At 40.2% G+C, this 15,718-nt stretch overlaps 1 protein-coding gene and 1 long non-coding RNA gene across 2 annotated transcripts in view; both read left to right on the top strand.

Moving 5' to 3' along the window:
- The first annotated feature begins 115 nt into the window (after positions 1-115).
- Positions 116-15,718, top strand: part of Egfr (epidermal growth factor receptor) — a 44,573-nt gene continuing 28,970 nt past the window's right edge. Inside the window, exon 1 of the mRNA XM_018010052.2 lies at positions 116-1,056. Within this exon, the coding sequence (XP_017865541.1) occupies positions 930-1,056 (127 nt within the window). The 5' untranslated portion in view covers positions 116-929. The remainder of the gene's footprint in view (positions 1,057-15,718) is intronic.
- LOC149268487 (uncharacterized) lies at positions 1,067-13,858 on the top strand. Its single transcript, XR_016270635.1, has 2 exons — positions 1,067-3,968; positions 4,173-13,858. It is a non-coding gene; the product is annotated as an uncharacterized LOC149268487 (long non-coding RNA).

The following is a 15,718-nucleotide window of genomic DNA, read 5'->3' as shown; positions in this document are numbered from 1 at the left end:
AATTCAAATATTTGATCAAAAATGCGCCAGGTATTTCGATTTTTGGAATGCTCTGTTATCGATCTAAAGTAACAGACACTTGTGGCATTTGTTTGGTATTGTAGCATTGCGAGCGGGTGGTCACACAGTCTTCAACTGAATCTTATTATTGACGGTCGTTTGGCGCTGACGCTACGTCGTTTTCAGTGTTCGGAGTACGTTAATAACAACTTCCAAAATACAACCGCACAATAATAAAACAAAGTCAATGATATTGGTGCAAAAAAAAAAAAGAATACAAATACGTTACACTGTAGCAGCTTCTTCGCGTGCGTAGTTAACTTACATTGCCCAGCGCGATTAAAGTGTTTTTTGCTGTTAACAATTTAAGTTCGTCCCGCTGGCTCTTCTGCCCCGCTCGCTCTACCGTTCGTACCGCTCGCGCGTTTCGGCCGTCTCTTTCGTGTGTCGGCCCCGTTAACGCCGAGGTTCAACGCGATCGCCGCTTTTTTTTATTGCCATTGTATATTGTATTACTTATTATAATATTCCGTGAATCGGTCGCAACGCTCATTTATTTTTGTTATTTCAACACAAACAGCTTTTCTGCTGAAACATATATAATTTGCAATACAATCGATCCGAAATTCTCCGATTTCGCGAGCTTTTCGCCCAAAGCTCGGCTTTCGCGATGGAGTTGGAGTTGGGATACGCTTGAGTAGACCGCGAATTTTCTCTCCCTCACACTATCTGTCTCTCTGTCTACTGCCATCGTTGATAAACTTCGAAAATATAATTTCGATATTCCGAGCATAAACAAATCGTTGGATTGTGCAAACAATCGCAGTTCAAAATCCATCACGTTCTCACATTTATGCGCTTTATGAATTAAATAAATAATCAAACGCGTGTTGGATACGTACCCGATCCGGAGCAGGAGCTACAGCAACATGTCTATATCTGGCATTATGTTGTGGATGTCTATAGGAGCCAGCTTATTGCTGATCTACAGTTTCGACTTCACATCGGCCTCGGCAACAGCCAACGCCGGCTATGTCGATCATGGAGATACGAAAGGTAAGCAATTTCACAATATCAACAAAAAATACTGTGCTATTTTTTGCGTTTTAGTCATTATTATCTTTATGTTTCAAGTACTTGCTAGCAAATACTCTTTTTATCAACTTATTTATATGAAAAATCATCAATGTTAGTTTGTAAATTATTTTGTATTGTAAATAGATTTTAGATATGGCTCAAATAGGCTTTAAGCGATTTTTATACCAATTTTATGAGTATAGTGCTATCAGTTTCTGAGCTCAATGAGACTGAGATTCGTATATTATAACAGATTCGACCAATAGAAATGACCTAAACTATGGTTTTAATTTAACATATTACCTCTGTATTTCATCTAATTAGTGTATCCTATTAGTTATGTTCCTTATGTAGGTCTACAAATACTCAACAAATCTCGTTAAAATTGTCTACACACCTCACTCAATTTATAATTACATCACATAACAATTTTGGTTATGCTGATGCTTATAGGACTCGAGTTCGGTGGGTCCACGAGTACAGGGTATTTTTCTCAAGGCAACAGATAATAAATGCCAACTGAGATTACAGTGAGCACCCCGAGAGACGGTGCGAGCAGCACAGAGAGACAGACAGAACAGTTTTTGATAAAAGAGATTCAATTCATTGAATTGGAGGAGGAAGTAGATCTGCCGTATGAATCGTACATCTGTTCATTCTGTTGCCCTTTTGTGAACAGGTTTCCAGCGGCGACAGATTTCCCATGGTATCGCAAACAAGGAGCAGAGAGCACAGTTTTCTACCTGTTTGTTTGGTTTTGCTTTTACTTTGGCATTTACCTGTGCCTAGCCAGGTAGCAGCTAGATGGCCCATTAAGCATCTCTCTTGCCTCAGTCAGTTCATTCTGTATCTTGGCTCGAGTAAATATGAATTCAGTACAGATACGAGCACAGTTTGCACGCTTCATTGCTCTCTCACTCACTCCGCTCCATCTCCCTCTCTCTCTCTCTTTCTGTACGTCTTGCACACTGCTCAGGATCACTTTTGTAGGCGCAAACGGCAAGCGCTCTGCCAAAATTTTCTATGCCATTTGCATGTTTTTGTTTTTTTGGGGTACGCAAAGGGCAGCTCCATTGGCTCCCCTGTGTTGTGTCCTCTTGCCCCGCTGTCCACCCGCTATTGTGCAAAAAATGAAGCAAATAACCTGTTTTAGCTCTGTCTTTGCTTGTGCTGTTTATACCCTATATACGCTGTAAATGAGTAAGAAACGGGTATATTGCTGTTGAACGAGTGCTTGAAGGAGTCAGAAAGTAGAGCAGGAAAGAGAGAGAGAGAGAGAGAGAGAGAGAGAGAGAGAGAGAGAGACAGATGCAGAGAAGCTGCTTAGATTAATGTTTAATACAGAAATAATATATATATGTTAATAAACTTCAAGCTCAATAGTTCTTCCACATTACAGGGTATCTCATAGTTGTTTGCCCTTCATGCCACACACTATTACTTGTTTTTAATGTCTTTCTTGCAAAAACAAACCCACATGCATCGCATCACAGCTATACAGCTTGCTCACTCTTGCACGCTCTCCCTCTCTCTCTCTCTCTCTTGCTCTGTCTTCTGCGCCTGCGCCACTTGGTTTCGTATATGTTTTTCTTGCTTTTGTTGTACTACAGACTTCCTACCACCTGCCTCCCCGAGCTGCCTCGCCGCGTCTCGTCTTGCCGCTTTGTCTTTGCCAACTTCGTACGCATCTGAACCGTGAGATTTTATTTCATGCAAAAAAGTAGAAGTACTTGGACGGTTGTTGTTGCTGTTGTTGTTGTTGCTGCTGCCACAACTTGCAGGTGTTTTGCACACTCACACATACACACTCACACATACACACTCATACACACATGGCTCAGCAACAAGGAAACCAGCTTATAAATTATAAGTTACGCTCAGTATTTTTTTGGTTCTGTTTTATTTTTTTCGGCTTTGATTGGGCCAAAACAAGCCTGGTTTGACTGTTTTTCTGGGCCAAGTTTTGAGCTACAATCCTGATGCCTGCGGTTCATGTAATTGACGTGCAACTATTAACATAAATTACAGGTCAACTGTACGAATTCAGCTACTTAAGGACTGGGTATATAATTTTTACCTTAAACTGTGGCATGCCTCGTCTGTTCTTCATGTTTACTTTGTGTTTTAGTTGTATTAAATTGTCTATCTACAGAAGTCCCACATTTATGTATATAATTTGCATATATTTTCATATAATCATATAATCATATAATCATTAGCTTTCATTAAATAATTCTTAGTGTTAACTATATATTATTTAAAGGTTATAGCTTCTGGCTTAAGTCACTTATATTAGGCAAATGCTTTCTAAATTTCGTAGCTTCCCTATCATATTCTATTATGCCTTTATTATCTTTATTGAACAGTCTTTGATTTATTCTTTTACTATCTGCTCCAATAAAATATCTATCATATAAATAGTCATAACACTCCAACAGTCCCACCTCATCGGGAATTTACCCATTACTCAAAGTTTCTTTTGAGCTATTGCAAACTGTCTCCTATCTATAGAATTATAAACTTTGCAAAACGTGCTGAAACCTAATGCAATGCATATAGAACCCTGATCCCATTTATCAATGTGCAATATGGAATGAAAACTCATTGTGACTTGGGATTCAAAGGCTGCAAATGAATCAACCAGTCGTATATGTACATATATACATATCCATTTTAGAGTCTAAACAGCTCTCTTATCAACATTGATAACAACTACACAAACGGGGAATGTGTATACCCCAATGATAATTACCCATGCACTACCTACAAGTAAAAAAAAAAAAAAACTAAAGTAAAACATTTGATATTTCGTTTTAACATGAAAAGGCTGACAGTCGAAATTCTAAACTCGGGAGCTCTTAGCTGACGCATATTTCTACTTAAAACCTAAAGTAAGAACACCACTGATTGCATGGGACTGAGAGGGAATGATAGACGGGCAGACACAGTGTATTTTGCAATAGTATTCAATTCAGTTTATTTCCTTTCATAATATGGAAAATACATTTCAAAATTTATTTCATTATTGATTTACAATTTTTACATAGAAAACATCATTTATAAGAAAATCATAACCCTATGTCCTCTAAATACAGGGTATACAAAAACAGGATATACATGTATAGAACAGGAAAGATATTAGAATGAGTGCCGTTAAGTGCATTCCAGCGAAAAGTGGCCGACAGAAGCAGAAGGACTTAGGAACATGCTAAGTGGCACAGGCAGGATCAAATCACGCGACAAGCTGAGAATAACAGGACTTAAAAAAAGAGAGAAATAAAGAAAAAGACAGTCCACTCTCGAGTGACGCGACGGCTGACTCTTGAGTGGCAGGTAAGGACTAGGAGGACGCCCACGTTTCAAGTCTCACTCTGAGCCGCTGTCTCAGGTTCGAGGCCGCCTAAGACAATACAAAAGTATCAAATTTCATAAGGATATATGATGTTATACATATTAGCGGATGCACACAAAAAAAAAAAAAGAGAGAGAGAGAGAGAGACAAGGAGCACAGAAAAGAAAGTTCCCATATGCAAGTCCTCGAACAATTTTTAGCTGGAAAAAATAATGAAATTATGAAAAACACTTGAGAAATAACAAGAGCAAGAAGAAGAAGCAGCAGCAGCAGACGATGATGTAGTGGAGAAGTGTATCTAATTATTGAAGAGGGCGCACGCCCACTTAAGAGCGGTTCTTTGTGGCAGCCAGACGAAGTCCTCTCCAGGCTTTATCTTTATGTGCTTCAGGGTTTTTCAGTTCATGTGGCACTATCTATAGGGTCACAGAATCTGTGCACGCAGACAGACGAGGGGACGGGAACGGGGACGGACGGACAGAGTATTGTTCTTGCCAGAGATTCTCTACGATTCTCACGTATGCAAAGCAGCCTCACTCTCTTTCTGTCTCTCTCACGCCTGCGGCAATCATAAATAATAATCAATTTCCTGTGTTGTACAAAAAACAACAAAAAAAGCAACATTAACAAAATGTTTCCCATCGCTCCGCACTTAAGCGAGTGCCATATGCGATTGCAAGTTTTTCTTTTTTTGGATTTTCATCTCGTCTTCTTTTTTTTTTTTTGTTGTTGGTGAGAAAATGCGATACAATGAAAATGAATGAAAAGCGAGTGGAGGAGGGAGCCTCGGTTTTGTTTAAAATCTGTAAAATGTTTGCATATTGTTTGTTATTTTCTTTTGTTATTGTGTTGTGTCTGAATTGGTTCGTAACATTCGCGTCCATTTGGCAGCACAGTTTGACAGCCATTGGCCATCGAGCTGTGCACCAATCAGCGTGCTCTCTCGCTGCTCGCGCTCTCTGTCGCTCACATGCTCAATTGATTGCGCTGCAGCTGTAGCTGAGCGAGGTTAAATGCTGACCCAATCAACGTGCCCCCCATTTGCTCCATGACGCATGCGTCGGCTGCCTTCGCTGTTGTTCTTGCTGCCGCTGTCGCTGTCGTTTGCTGCTGCTTCTGCTGCTGCCTCTGCAGTTTGTTTGGTTTATGAGTTGGCCAAATAATAATAATAATGCGGCAGCAACAGCAGCGTGCAGCTGTCGCCTTGCAATCTCAACGAGTTGCCCTTGCAGCTCAACCCTCTCTACCTCGCTCTTCCTCACCCCCTCTCTCTCTCTCTAGCTCTTCCTTTTCTTTTTGGTTAAGCATTAAAGCGTCTGTCGCCACATTGCAGCCTGTCGCTGAGATAAACACATTGTAATTAGTGAAGGGCTGCATTCCCTCTGCCTCATTATCAGCCTGATCTTCATGATCACGATCACGATCAGCGAGGGTGATCCATGCAGCATGCGGGGGCGAAGCATACAGCCACACAGCCTGCCATATGTCATCGTAAGCTGAGACAAGCCGATGCATCGAATTACCATTAAGCCAACAACTGATACTTAATCATTTCTCGACCATATTACAAATCTGTCAAGAAGCTTTAGACCATACTTAACATATGATTTATGTGCAAGCTCAGACTATTTATAAATTTAAATATTGATGCTTCAATCTACTTATTTCTTAATATAAAAATGGTATATCTGGGAACTTTAATTTATTTAAATATTTAAGATAAATGTTGTTAAAAGCATTATCTTTGAACAATCATCTAATTTATTATTTTCTTTTATTTTATTTTTTAAAATTTATATTTCATTAAATTAAAGTTTAAATTTAAGAAAAAAACATTTCAAAAAAAAATTTTTTTTATTCATTCAAAATTCTTTGAAAATTGTTTTAAAAATCTTATTCAAATATTGTAAATTTACTTTTCATAAAAAATAATATTATTATGTTATTTGTTCATTATATAATTTTTTAATAATTTAAAACATGTTTACAGTTACAAAGAAATTTTATCAGCTCAAAACGTTGAAAATCCCATGAGCTGTATGAATTAATTTCTAAACTCAAGATAAGATTTTGCTTTTAATTAAATTTTGTATATGAAAAGTAGATTTATTAGCTATTTATCCTTTCACTGCCCTCTAAAAATTAGCATTAAGATTTATGCGCGTGTTGTTGCTGTCGTCGTTGTTGTTGTTGTTGTTTGTGCCAAGCCGGATGAACGAGCTGAGAAGAAAGGTTTTTGATGTTTTTTGGGCCGGAAAACGTTTGGACACATAATAAGGCAGTGTTAGAGGTGGACGGGGGGATGGGCAGCCGGGCAGCAGGCGGCTATTGCTAAAGGTCAACGTCGTCTCCAGCAATGATCTTGCATAATTACAAAGAGACGTGTCCGAGCGGCAGATCTGACACTGGCAAAGAAACGAGCCGAAAAGAAGAGACAGACAGACAGACCGACGAGGCAATGCCAAAGAAAAGAACAGCGAAGAGTAAAGAAAAGAAAAGAAAAGGTTTGGCCCCCTGAATGGAATGGACAAGCGTTGGCATTCAACACTGGAAGCGGGCTGGCTAACTGTGGAGCTGTATGCGTGTCGTGCATGTGTATGTGTGTGTGTGTATGTGTGTGTTTGCTTAACCCTACGATGACTGCGGGTCACAGTGAGCAATAAGAGAAACAGCAACAATAAGAACAATGTGAATCATTGACAGTTTTTATGAAGCGCCGCATGCATCACTCAGCGCTCAAGAGGTTGCCGCTCATCTAAATTCTTATATAGAAGAATATGCATGTGTGTGTGTGTGTGTGCGTTTATGATCGGACCGCACCCCACTATGCCTGTAGCTTTCAAAATCATTTCAAATTCAATACAAAAAGTCAAACGATGACGAAAGTTGGGCCCAGTTGATGTCTCGCTGGGTGCTGGGTGCTGGGGGAGGCGGGCGAGGCGCGCGGGCCGGCACATTGGAAAATTGGAATGTGGCAAGCCAAAGGCAAAGCGTTTGCGTTAATTAAAAACAATTAAGGCGTCAGGAGAGGGAGCAGCAATAGCAGCGGCAGCAGGCGCAGTTGTGGCAGCACAGTTGAGTGTCTCTCACGCATAGCGAAAAGGTTTTGACTTTGCCTTCTGCTAAATGTGGGTCGTGTGAAGCGGGGGAGCGAGAGAGATAGAGAGTCAGAAAGAGAGGGAGAGAGAGATCGAGAGCACATGTGAGCTGTAGGGCTTACATTAAAATTGTATAATATTAATTGCGGTTAATTGGGATTAACAGCTGCGCCAAAATGCCGACGCGCTCAACTGCAAATTGTTGAGGGGAGCGAGGGAGAGAGAGAAAGAGAGAGGCGAAAGCTTTTTACTGTTTTATTTGCACTTGCAGTTGCAGGCAATGGCGAAGCCTCAGGCGAAGGCGAAGCCACAGCGAAAACGGCGAAAAAGCAGCTTAAAGTAACAGCAGCTAAGCAGGCACTGCTTGCGGCGAAGAGAGAGAGAGAGAGAGAGGAGCGAAGAGCGTGCACTAAAAATGATTTATGCTCAGCGCCTGCTGCAGCTGTTGGTGTTGTTGTTGCTGCTGCCATTACAGGTTCGCCTGCTACGTTTGCTGCTGCTTCTTCTGCTTGGCTGACTCTGTTTTTGTTGTCTTTGCTCCCTACGCGCTTTCTTCCTTTCAGCACTTGCACAGCCGGTTCGATTTCCTGTTATTCTTTTGCCTGCCTGGCCTGTTTTCAAAGTGATAACAAAACATTTTTTAGAATTCGCCGCGAATTGGCGACAAAATAGCCGAAGCTAGTAATAGCTCTCGACCAGCCCACTAGAGGCCGCCCCATCCGGTGTTCATCATCCGGTGTTTGGTAACTGGTTCTGCTGCTGGGCCGCTGCTGCTGCTGCTGCTGTTGTTGCTATGGCAGGATTGCCAGCGAAGCGGTAATTAAGCTGAAAAATCAAATCGTTATGGTCTGGGGCTGAGGGGCTGGCATTACATTTTCCTGCCTGGAATTTCCGCTGCAAGTGACGGCCCAGGCGCGCGAGTTAATTACACCTGTTGATGGAATAGTGCGACAGGCGTGGTTTGCAATCGTATACCTGCCTGCTACCTGCCGCCATATGCTGCACAGATTGGTAGCATAGATAGACACACACACACACACTGAGACATTAAAGCGTGTCTGCTGAGTAATTGCTTTGGCTGTGTGCAGCAGAATCGGAATCATGCAGCGGAAGTAATCTGAGGTTAGATCTGTGATCTGCGATGATGCTGCTCTTGCTGCGGCTGCTGCATCTGAGCGAGAGGTTAATAGGCGCCGGCACACAAGGGTTAATAGCTAATAGCTAATGCTCGTTTGGGTCAGGCATAAAGTGTTAAAAGTCGAGCTCCTCTGCTATTCCCAGAAGTCATTAGTTAACTAACACACAGATACGCAGACACGCACACCCTTTGCATGACTTTCCCAAATGCAGTTTTTCTTTTGAAGCTTAAGTCGAACTTTCGGGTCGCCGACGCCGACGCCGACGCCACTGCTGCACCCATAAAGGCAATGTTGAAACAAACGTCAAAGCGCACAAGTTGCGCATACGTAAGCCACAAAAAGCAACAAACAGCAACAAAAACAACAGAAACAGTCAACGCGCATTAGCTCCATGGCAACACCAACAACAACAACACAGTAACAACAACAACAACAACAATGGCTTGACAGCCACAATTCAAATTGTATACAAATGTGTTTTCAATTTCAAACGCGATCGCCACACTGCGATAAATAGTCGAGCACATTCACATGGCATAAGCCTATCTATGTACATATGTATATATGTATATGTATATCTAATGCATTTTGTGGCTTTTACATTTACTGTCTCGAGTGGCTTCTCTTAGTGGTTTTTACACTTAGGCCATATCTAAACGTCTGCATCTAAACGAGATCTCAATTGAGATACGTTAGCAGCGGAAGCAATTTTGATTGGAATTCATGTTTTTGTTAACAACATTAGCATAATTGTATATTAAAATAAATCTTTGTTCTTGAAGCAAAGAAAGGTCTCAGAGTTTGTGAAAGATGTGACAATATAAAATATATTCATCTAGGTTAACGTGCCTAAAGTCTAATACGTGATCAAATGTCAAATCTTGTTGAATATTTGAACAACCATATATTTAAGATATTTTAGACATGTACTAAAACATTATTAGTTTACTAATTAAATTAAATTCTTTTCTAGTCATTCTACATTTATGGATCGAATTTTCTTAGGTGTTAATCTAATCAACTCAAAGGCCTTAATTAATGAAATAATTAACAACCAATTAGCAATCAATCCAATTATCAATTTGAAACATATTCCAATTTCCATGAATGAGAATGATAAAGCATAAAGGAAAAGGAAAAGATCAAGAACTGGTTTTATCTGCGACTTCCTCAGCTTTCATCACAATAAGTTTCTCACAATCAAACTAATTAATTCAACAACTTTATCTTCAACAAATCCCGACAAAATATTGTAATAATATTCACAAACTCAAAAATCAATTGGCAACTGTACTTTTTAGATTTATTCTACTGTAAGACAACAAAAAAATGCCCAAATAAATCGCAGCGAAAATTATCAGAAATCCCATAAAAAATAAACAACAATTGTCGCGTAATGTCACAATTATTTTACATGCGACATGAACCAAATAACAAAAAGAATAAAACAAAAACAAATCAACAACAACAACAATTTCAGGGAGTGTCCAACGACGAGACGCCGTTGCTCCAATGAAAATTCTATACACACACACACACGTGCACACAGTCGCATAGACACACACACACGCACATGATCAGACGCTTGAATGCCATCCAATATTTTAGTCAATAAAAATACAATTGAGAAATTGCCATGGTGATCACGTAGCAACAACTACAACAATAACAACATCAGCAACAACAACAACAACAGCAACAAGAAGAACAGAGCGCCCAATTGGCATTGGCTGCAGTCGATATTTCTTGGAAGGCGCAACGTGCTCTCAAAGTACTCTGCGACGCAGCAGATTTCCAATGGGGTCGACTATTGTTGCTGCTGGTGGTGGCAGTGCTGCTGCAACAGCAACTACAACTGTTGCTGTTATCTGTTGCAGTTAGTGTTGCTGTTGTAGCTATTGTTGATGTTGCTCTTGTCTCTGCAATTGTTGCTGTTGCCATTGTTGCTGGTGCTTCTGCAATTGTTGCTGCTGTAGCTATTGTTGTTGTCATTGTTGCTGGTGTTGCTGCTGTATATGTTGCTGTTGTCATTGTTGCTGGTCTTGCTGCAATTGTTTTTGCCGTATGTGTTGCTGTGTAGACGTTGCTCTAATTGTTGCTGCTATAACTGTTGCTGTTGTAGATGTTGCTGGTGTTCATCCAGCTTTTGCTCATATTATTGATTTTGGCCCTACAATTGTTGCTGCGGTCGCAGCTCATTATATTGCTGTCGTTAGAATTGCTGTTGTTGGTGTCTTGACTGTTGCTGCTGTGCATGTTGGTGGTGTAGCTGTTGGTATTGATGCTGTTATTGGTTGCTGCTATGCTGTTGCTGTCAGTGCTTTTATTGTTGCTGTTGTACCTGCAATAGCTAGTGTTGCTGTTGTTGATACTCCTTTAGTTGCTGTTATTGCTGCTGCTATTGGCCCTACAATTGTTGTATAGCTGGCATAGCTGATCTTGTTGCTGTCGCTCTTAAGTTTATGTAGTTGTTGCCGTTGTCGCTGCAATTGCTGCTGCAGCTCTTTAAGTTGTAGATGTTGTCGCTGCAATGTAGTTGTTTCCGATGTTGCTGTTGTTGTTATTGACGGCGCTGTTACATTGTTGGCGCTGACGCTGTTGCTGCCGCTGCCGCTGCCGCTGCCGTTATTATTGCCGCTGCTGCTGTCGTTGAGCTTGTCACAATCTCTGCTTTACATGTTAACTAAGTGCAAGTACAGCAGCTACAACGAGTCAATCGCCTTTGCTCGTCCCCTTCAGGCGCTGCTGCGCCCCCTCCGCCGACAGTTGCTCCCCTCGCACATGCATCACCTTTTGGGTCGACCTTTGTGTTGCGACTTGTGCTGATTGCAGCATTAAAAATCACCTCAAAAGTAGATGACAACAACGAAAACATTGTACAACGTGTACACATGTAGGCACATATCATCATAACCCAAAAAAAAAAAAAATTGAAGTAAAAATTACAAAAGAAAAAATTCAAAAACCCAAAGTCGAAAACTTTAAAGAAAAGGCGAGCAGAGAACCTACAAACAATATATACATACATATAATATTGTTAGGCTCAGCACGTTTCTAGAGCCTGAAGTTGAAAGAAGAGAAATATAAATGAAATATGTATGTTCGATACTGACTGTGTCATACTCTGTCTGGAATTATTTATTTGGAATATTGTTGAAATGAATATGGTTGGTGTTGCGTAGACTGGAAGATGAAATTGTTAGAGAAATGCAGTGGCTCTCAAACGTTGATGACTCCAAAACTGTATGAGTGTAGCGATAGCTCTGTAATGCTTAAAAATTAAACGATCTCTGTTTAATTCAATTTATACGTTTTAGTGACTATAGAGCTAGTCATGGAAGCAATTATATATGTACAAGTTTGAGTCATATGTTTAATAAATATATTCAGGTATATCTATATAAACTGTAAATGAGTTTATATTCCAAACTTCTTTATATGTATCTTTCGTATAAAGCAATATATCTTATTTGCTTTAATCAGTACAAAAATGTAAAATTCTTCAAAAATGTCTAAATCCCTAAATGTATATCACTCACAAATTTAAGCGATCCACACCCATATTTGTACATGCAGTGTATATACCCTCTATTTACTGAACAAACAGAGTATTGCAACGTCCACGTATAATCAGCAACAAAAACTGAATTTTATGCTGGGCTCAGCAAAAGTCTTCTTGGTCTTTGGTATTGTAAAGTCGTCGAACCATTATGAATTTAATGCCCATACAGGCATTCATTTTTACATTATATGCTAAAAGCGAAGACTTCAAATTAAAATTAAAAACGAAAAAAAAAATACAAATAAAATAAAAGAAAACGAATCCAATAAGAAACTCTGATTGCCAAAAGTCTCGGTGTCTGTTGCCAACGTACGTAGAGCTCATTGAATTTTGATGAACACCCGCCGTGCGCTCCAAAAAGGGCTGAGAAAAGCTTTAAGTTGGATCTCCGAAGAGAACCGGTCTCTGAAGCAATGGCTCAGCCTCAGCCACAGCCGCAGCCGCAGCCGCAGCCTCAGAGTCAGCCTCAGCTTCAGCTTTGGGCTTTTTTGTTTGCTCCGGAAGTAATTAATGCCTTTTTTTCTCTCAGTTATTTTTTCTGTTGTTGAACGCTAAAACATAAAACAGAATCTATGCATTAGAGGCGAGTGCTCTGGCCGAGTTAAACTTGTTGTTGTTGTTGGTTTTTGTAGTGTTTGGGTGAACTTTCTCCAAGCACAGCTCCATTCCCAGCTCCCAGCTCGCTGTTACCGTCTTTCAAGTTGGCCATTCGATTGACCGAATTGCAAAACGTTTGTCAACGCCAACGACAGAAAATGATGTGCGGTGCATTGGCCAATGCGGGCGGCCAGGCCATAAACCTGCCACAAATATGGCAATTGCAACTGCTCTGGCAGCAACTGTTGCTGGCAACTCGGCGAGGATGGCAACAGCAACATGCAACAGCAGCTGCCTCCTGAAATGGTCAATGCGACATAATTGATCAATTGGCAGCGCTCAGTGCTCAGTGCTCAGAGCTTGGCGCATCCTATACCCCCAGGCCAGTCAGAGGCCATAGTTGGACATCCTCCATTTAAAGACAAGACAAGTAGCCAGCGATCGAGCAAGCGAGCGACGAATGACGAGCAACGAGTTGCAGCTACAACTACTGCAACAGCTACCCTTCGACTCGGGCTGCTTTTTTAATTAAGCCAGGCTGTTTGCTGTTTGCTGTGCTGGCAATTGCCATAAGTGGAGCCTGTCGTTTCGAAAAGGCTCCATAGCCATAGCCACCAGCTCTTATGTGTGCCATCATCCGCTGCGCGACAGTCCTGTTAGCTGGCTGAGATATGAGCTGCGCAGACAGCTAGAGCTAGAGCTAGAGTTTGAGAGCTACAAGGCAAGTGTCTGGTCGAGTCGAGTCTAGTGCTTAAGGTAAGACGAGTAGCTGGTAGAGAGTGCTGAGTGCTGATGAGAGCAAGAGAAGGATGGAAAGTAGCGAGACTGAAGGACTTTAGACTCTCCAAAGTGAGAGCAACGAGTAGCGCGAATAGATAGGTTGAAGCTGTTACTGGGATAAGCTAATAGTTGATATAGACAATGGTTAAAAGAGGAAGAATAGAGAGTAATAAATAGAGGTAAGCAATAATAATTAATAGATGGAGAATAGAGAGTAATGAATAGAGGTTGATATAAGCAATGGTAATTAAATGAGGGAGAATAATAAATAGAGAGCGTAAAGAATAAAGACACTTTAAAGACGGAGAAAAGAGAATAAAGCATAGAGGGTGAAGAAGTTGAAGCAAGGATGAGACGTAAGGGACGGGAAACGTTTAACGGATTGCGATCGATGGGCTAAGCATAGCTGCCATGAAGAGATAAGATGTGCAAATTAACACCAAAGCAAATGAAGAAACAGTCAAAAGAGATGAGTGTAAAATGAAAAGCAGCGAAAGTAGAGAAACAATATGATGAAAAACAGATTAGTAGCGAGCTTTTAGTAAGTGCAAAGCTATTGTTAAATAAAATTTAACTTACAAAAAAAAAAAAAAAAAATTTACACAAGTAACGAGTGCTCGGCTAGAGTAAGACATTTGAGGACATGTGAGCAAGAGGGATTAATATGTCGTAAAGCAACGCAAATCAATTCGCTAGGAATGAGTTATCTATGGCACAACTTGGGTCTTCTTCGTTTCAATTAAATCAAACTGCTGTTGACAGTTACACTAAGTGGCAGTTGCTGACTCGTCGAGTCGCAATGACAATCGACTCCTCTGTAAGCGAACCGAGTCGAGCCAAACTGTGCCACGAGCTGCAACTGGTGCAACTGTGCCCCATGCCCATGCCCATGCCCATGCCAATGCCCATGCGATACGCCCTGTAAGTTTTGATTAATTTCTGTTGGCTGTTGGGTCATCATTCTTCGTTTCTGGCGACGTCAGTTAGCTGGCTCAGTGAGCCATGCCCAGCCATGTCCAGCCCAGCTCGAGTCCAACTAGAGCTCGCATTTTCATATACAGATAATAATAATCATACTTTGTTTTTGTGATATTCTCTTTTTATTTCATTAATTGCCAACGTTTCATATTTTTATTTGAGCATTACTTTTTTTTTTTTGTTTTGTGCTCTTTTTGTGTTGTTTTTAATTTGTTTTTCAATTATTTTTGTGGCTGGTGTTTCTTTTTTTTTTTTTTTTTTTTTCATTGGAATCGGGCACGCTTGTTGTCGCCATGTTTTTTAGCTGAATTACGAGTCTGTCTCTGTCTCTGTCTCCGGACCGGAGTCGAACACGAGCTGTAGCCAAGTTTTCGAATGCTGCTGCAGCATATTTTTTAATATATATAACACACACACACACACACATACACACACAGAGCCAGACTTTTATTGAATGTTTTGTTTATTTGATGCGATAACTTTTGACACAGCTCGAGGCTTAAGCGTTTGATAACAACAGTCGCTCGCTGCGTGCCTATCACTCGCTCTATGCAACACGGACTTTGCTCTGCCCCTGTGGGCGTGGCGTATCTATCTATCAGTTTTGATTGCGTGCGATTTATAGCTCAAAGTGTGCTAATTACAATAAATATCTTGCCTCGATTCCATAGAAAAACAGCGCCTGTTTGTCTGTTTTGTGCAACTGATTGAAAAAGTTATCAAATTTTGATTTCTCTCTTCTAATTATTGGATTGTAATTCCCCATATCAATTCCGAGAATGCCGAGAGATGAGCGTAAACAATATTCCTAGAGAAGCTTGAAATCTACGTCAACGCGCTGTTTCAGCTATCAGTCACTCAGCAACAAGTCATAAAAAATATTTACTTGAAATTGTTAAAAACAGGAATATTAAAAAAAAATGATTTAAAATTAAATTTAATCAATTGAAAAAATAAAGATAAGTGAGCATTGGGGACACTATATTTTTTATATTTTACTTTTATAAGTATTTACTACATATATTCATACACGTATATTTATATTTAAATTATATAATTTAAATAATAAATGAAATACTTCAAATGTCTAAAGACTTCAATCAAAAATATATATTATATTGCATATACATATTCC

This window comes from Drosophila arizonae, chromosome 5 (assembly GCF_054131065.1).
Source record: "Drosophila arizonae isolate 15081-1271.41 chromosome 5, UAZ_ARI_1.0, whole genome shotgun sequence".
In the NCBI taxonomy this organism is placed as follows: Eukaryota; Metazoa; Arthropoda; class Insecta; order Diptera; family Drosophilidae; genus Drosophila; species Drosophila arizonae.
The sequence above is the reverse complement of the archived record's forward strand: the minus strand, read 5'-3'. Positions and strand labels throughout refer to the sequence as shown.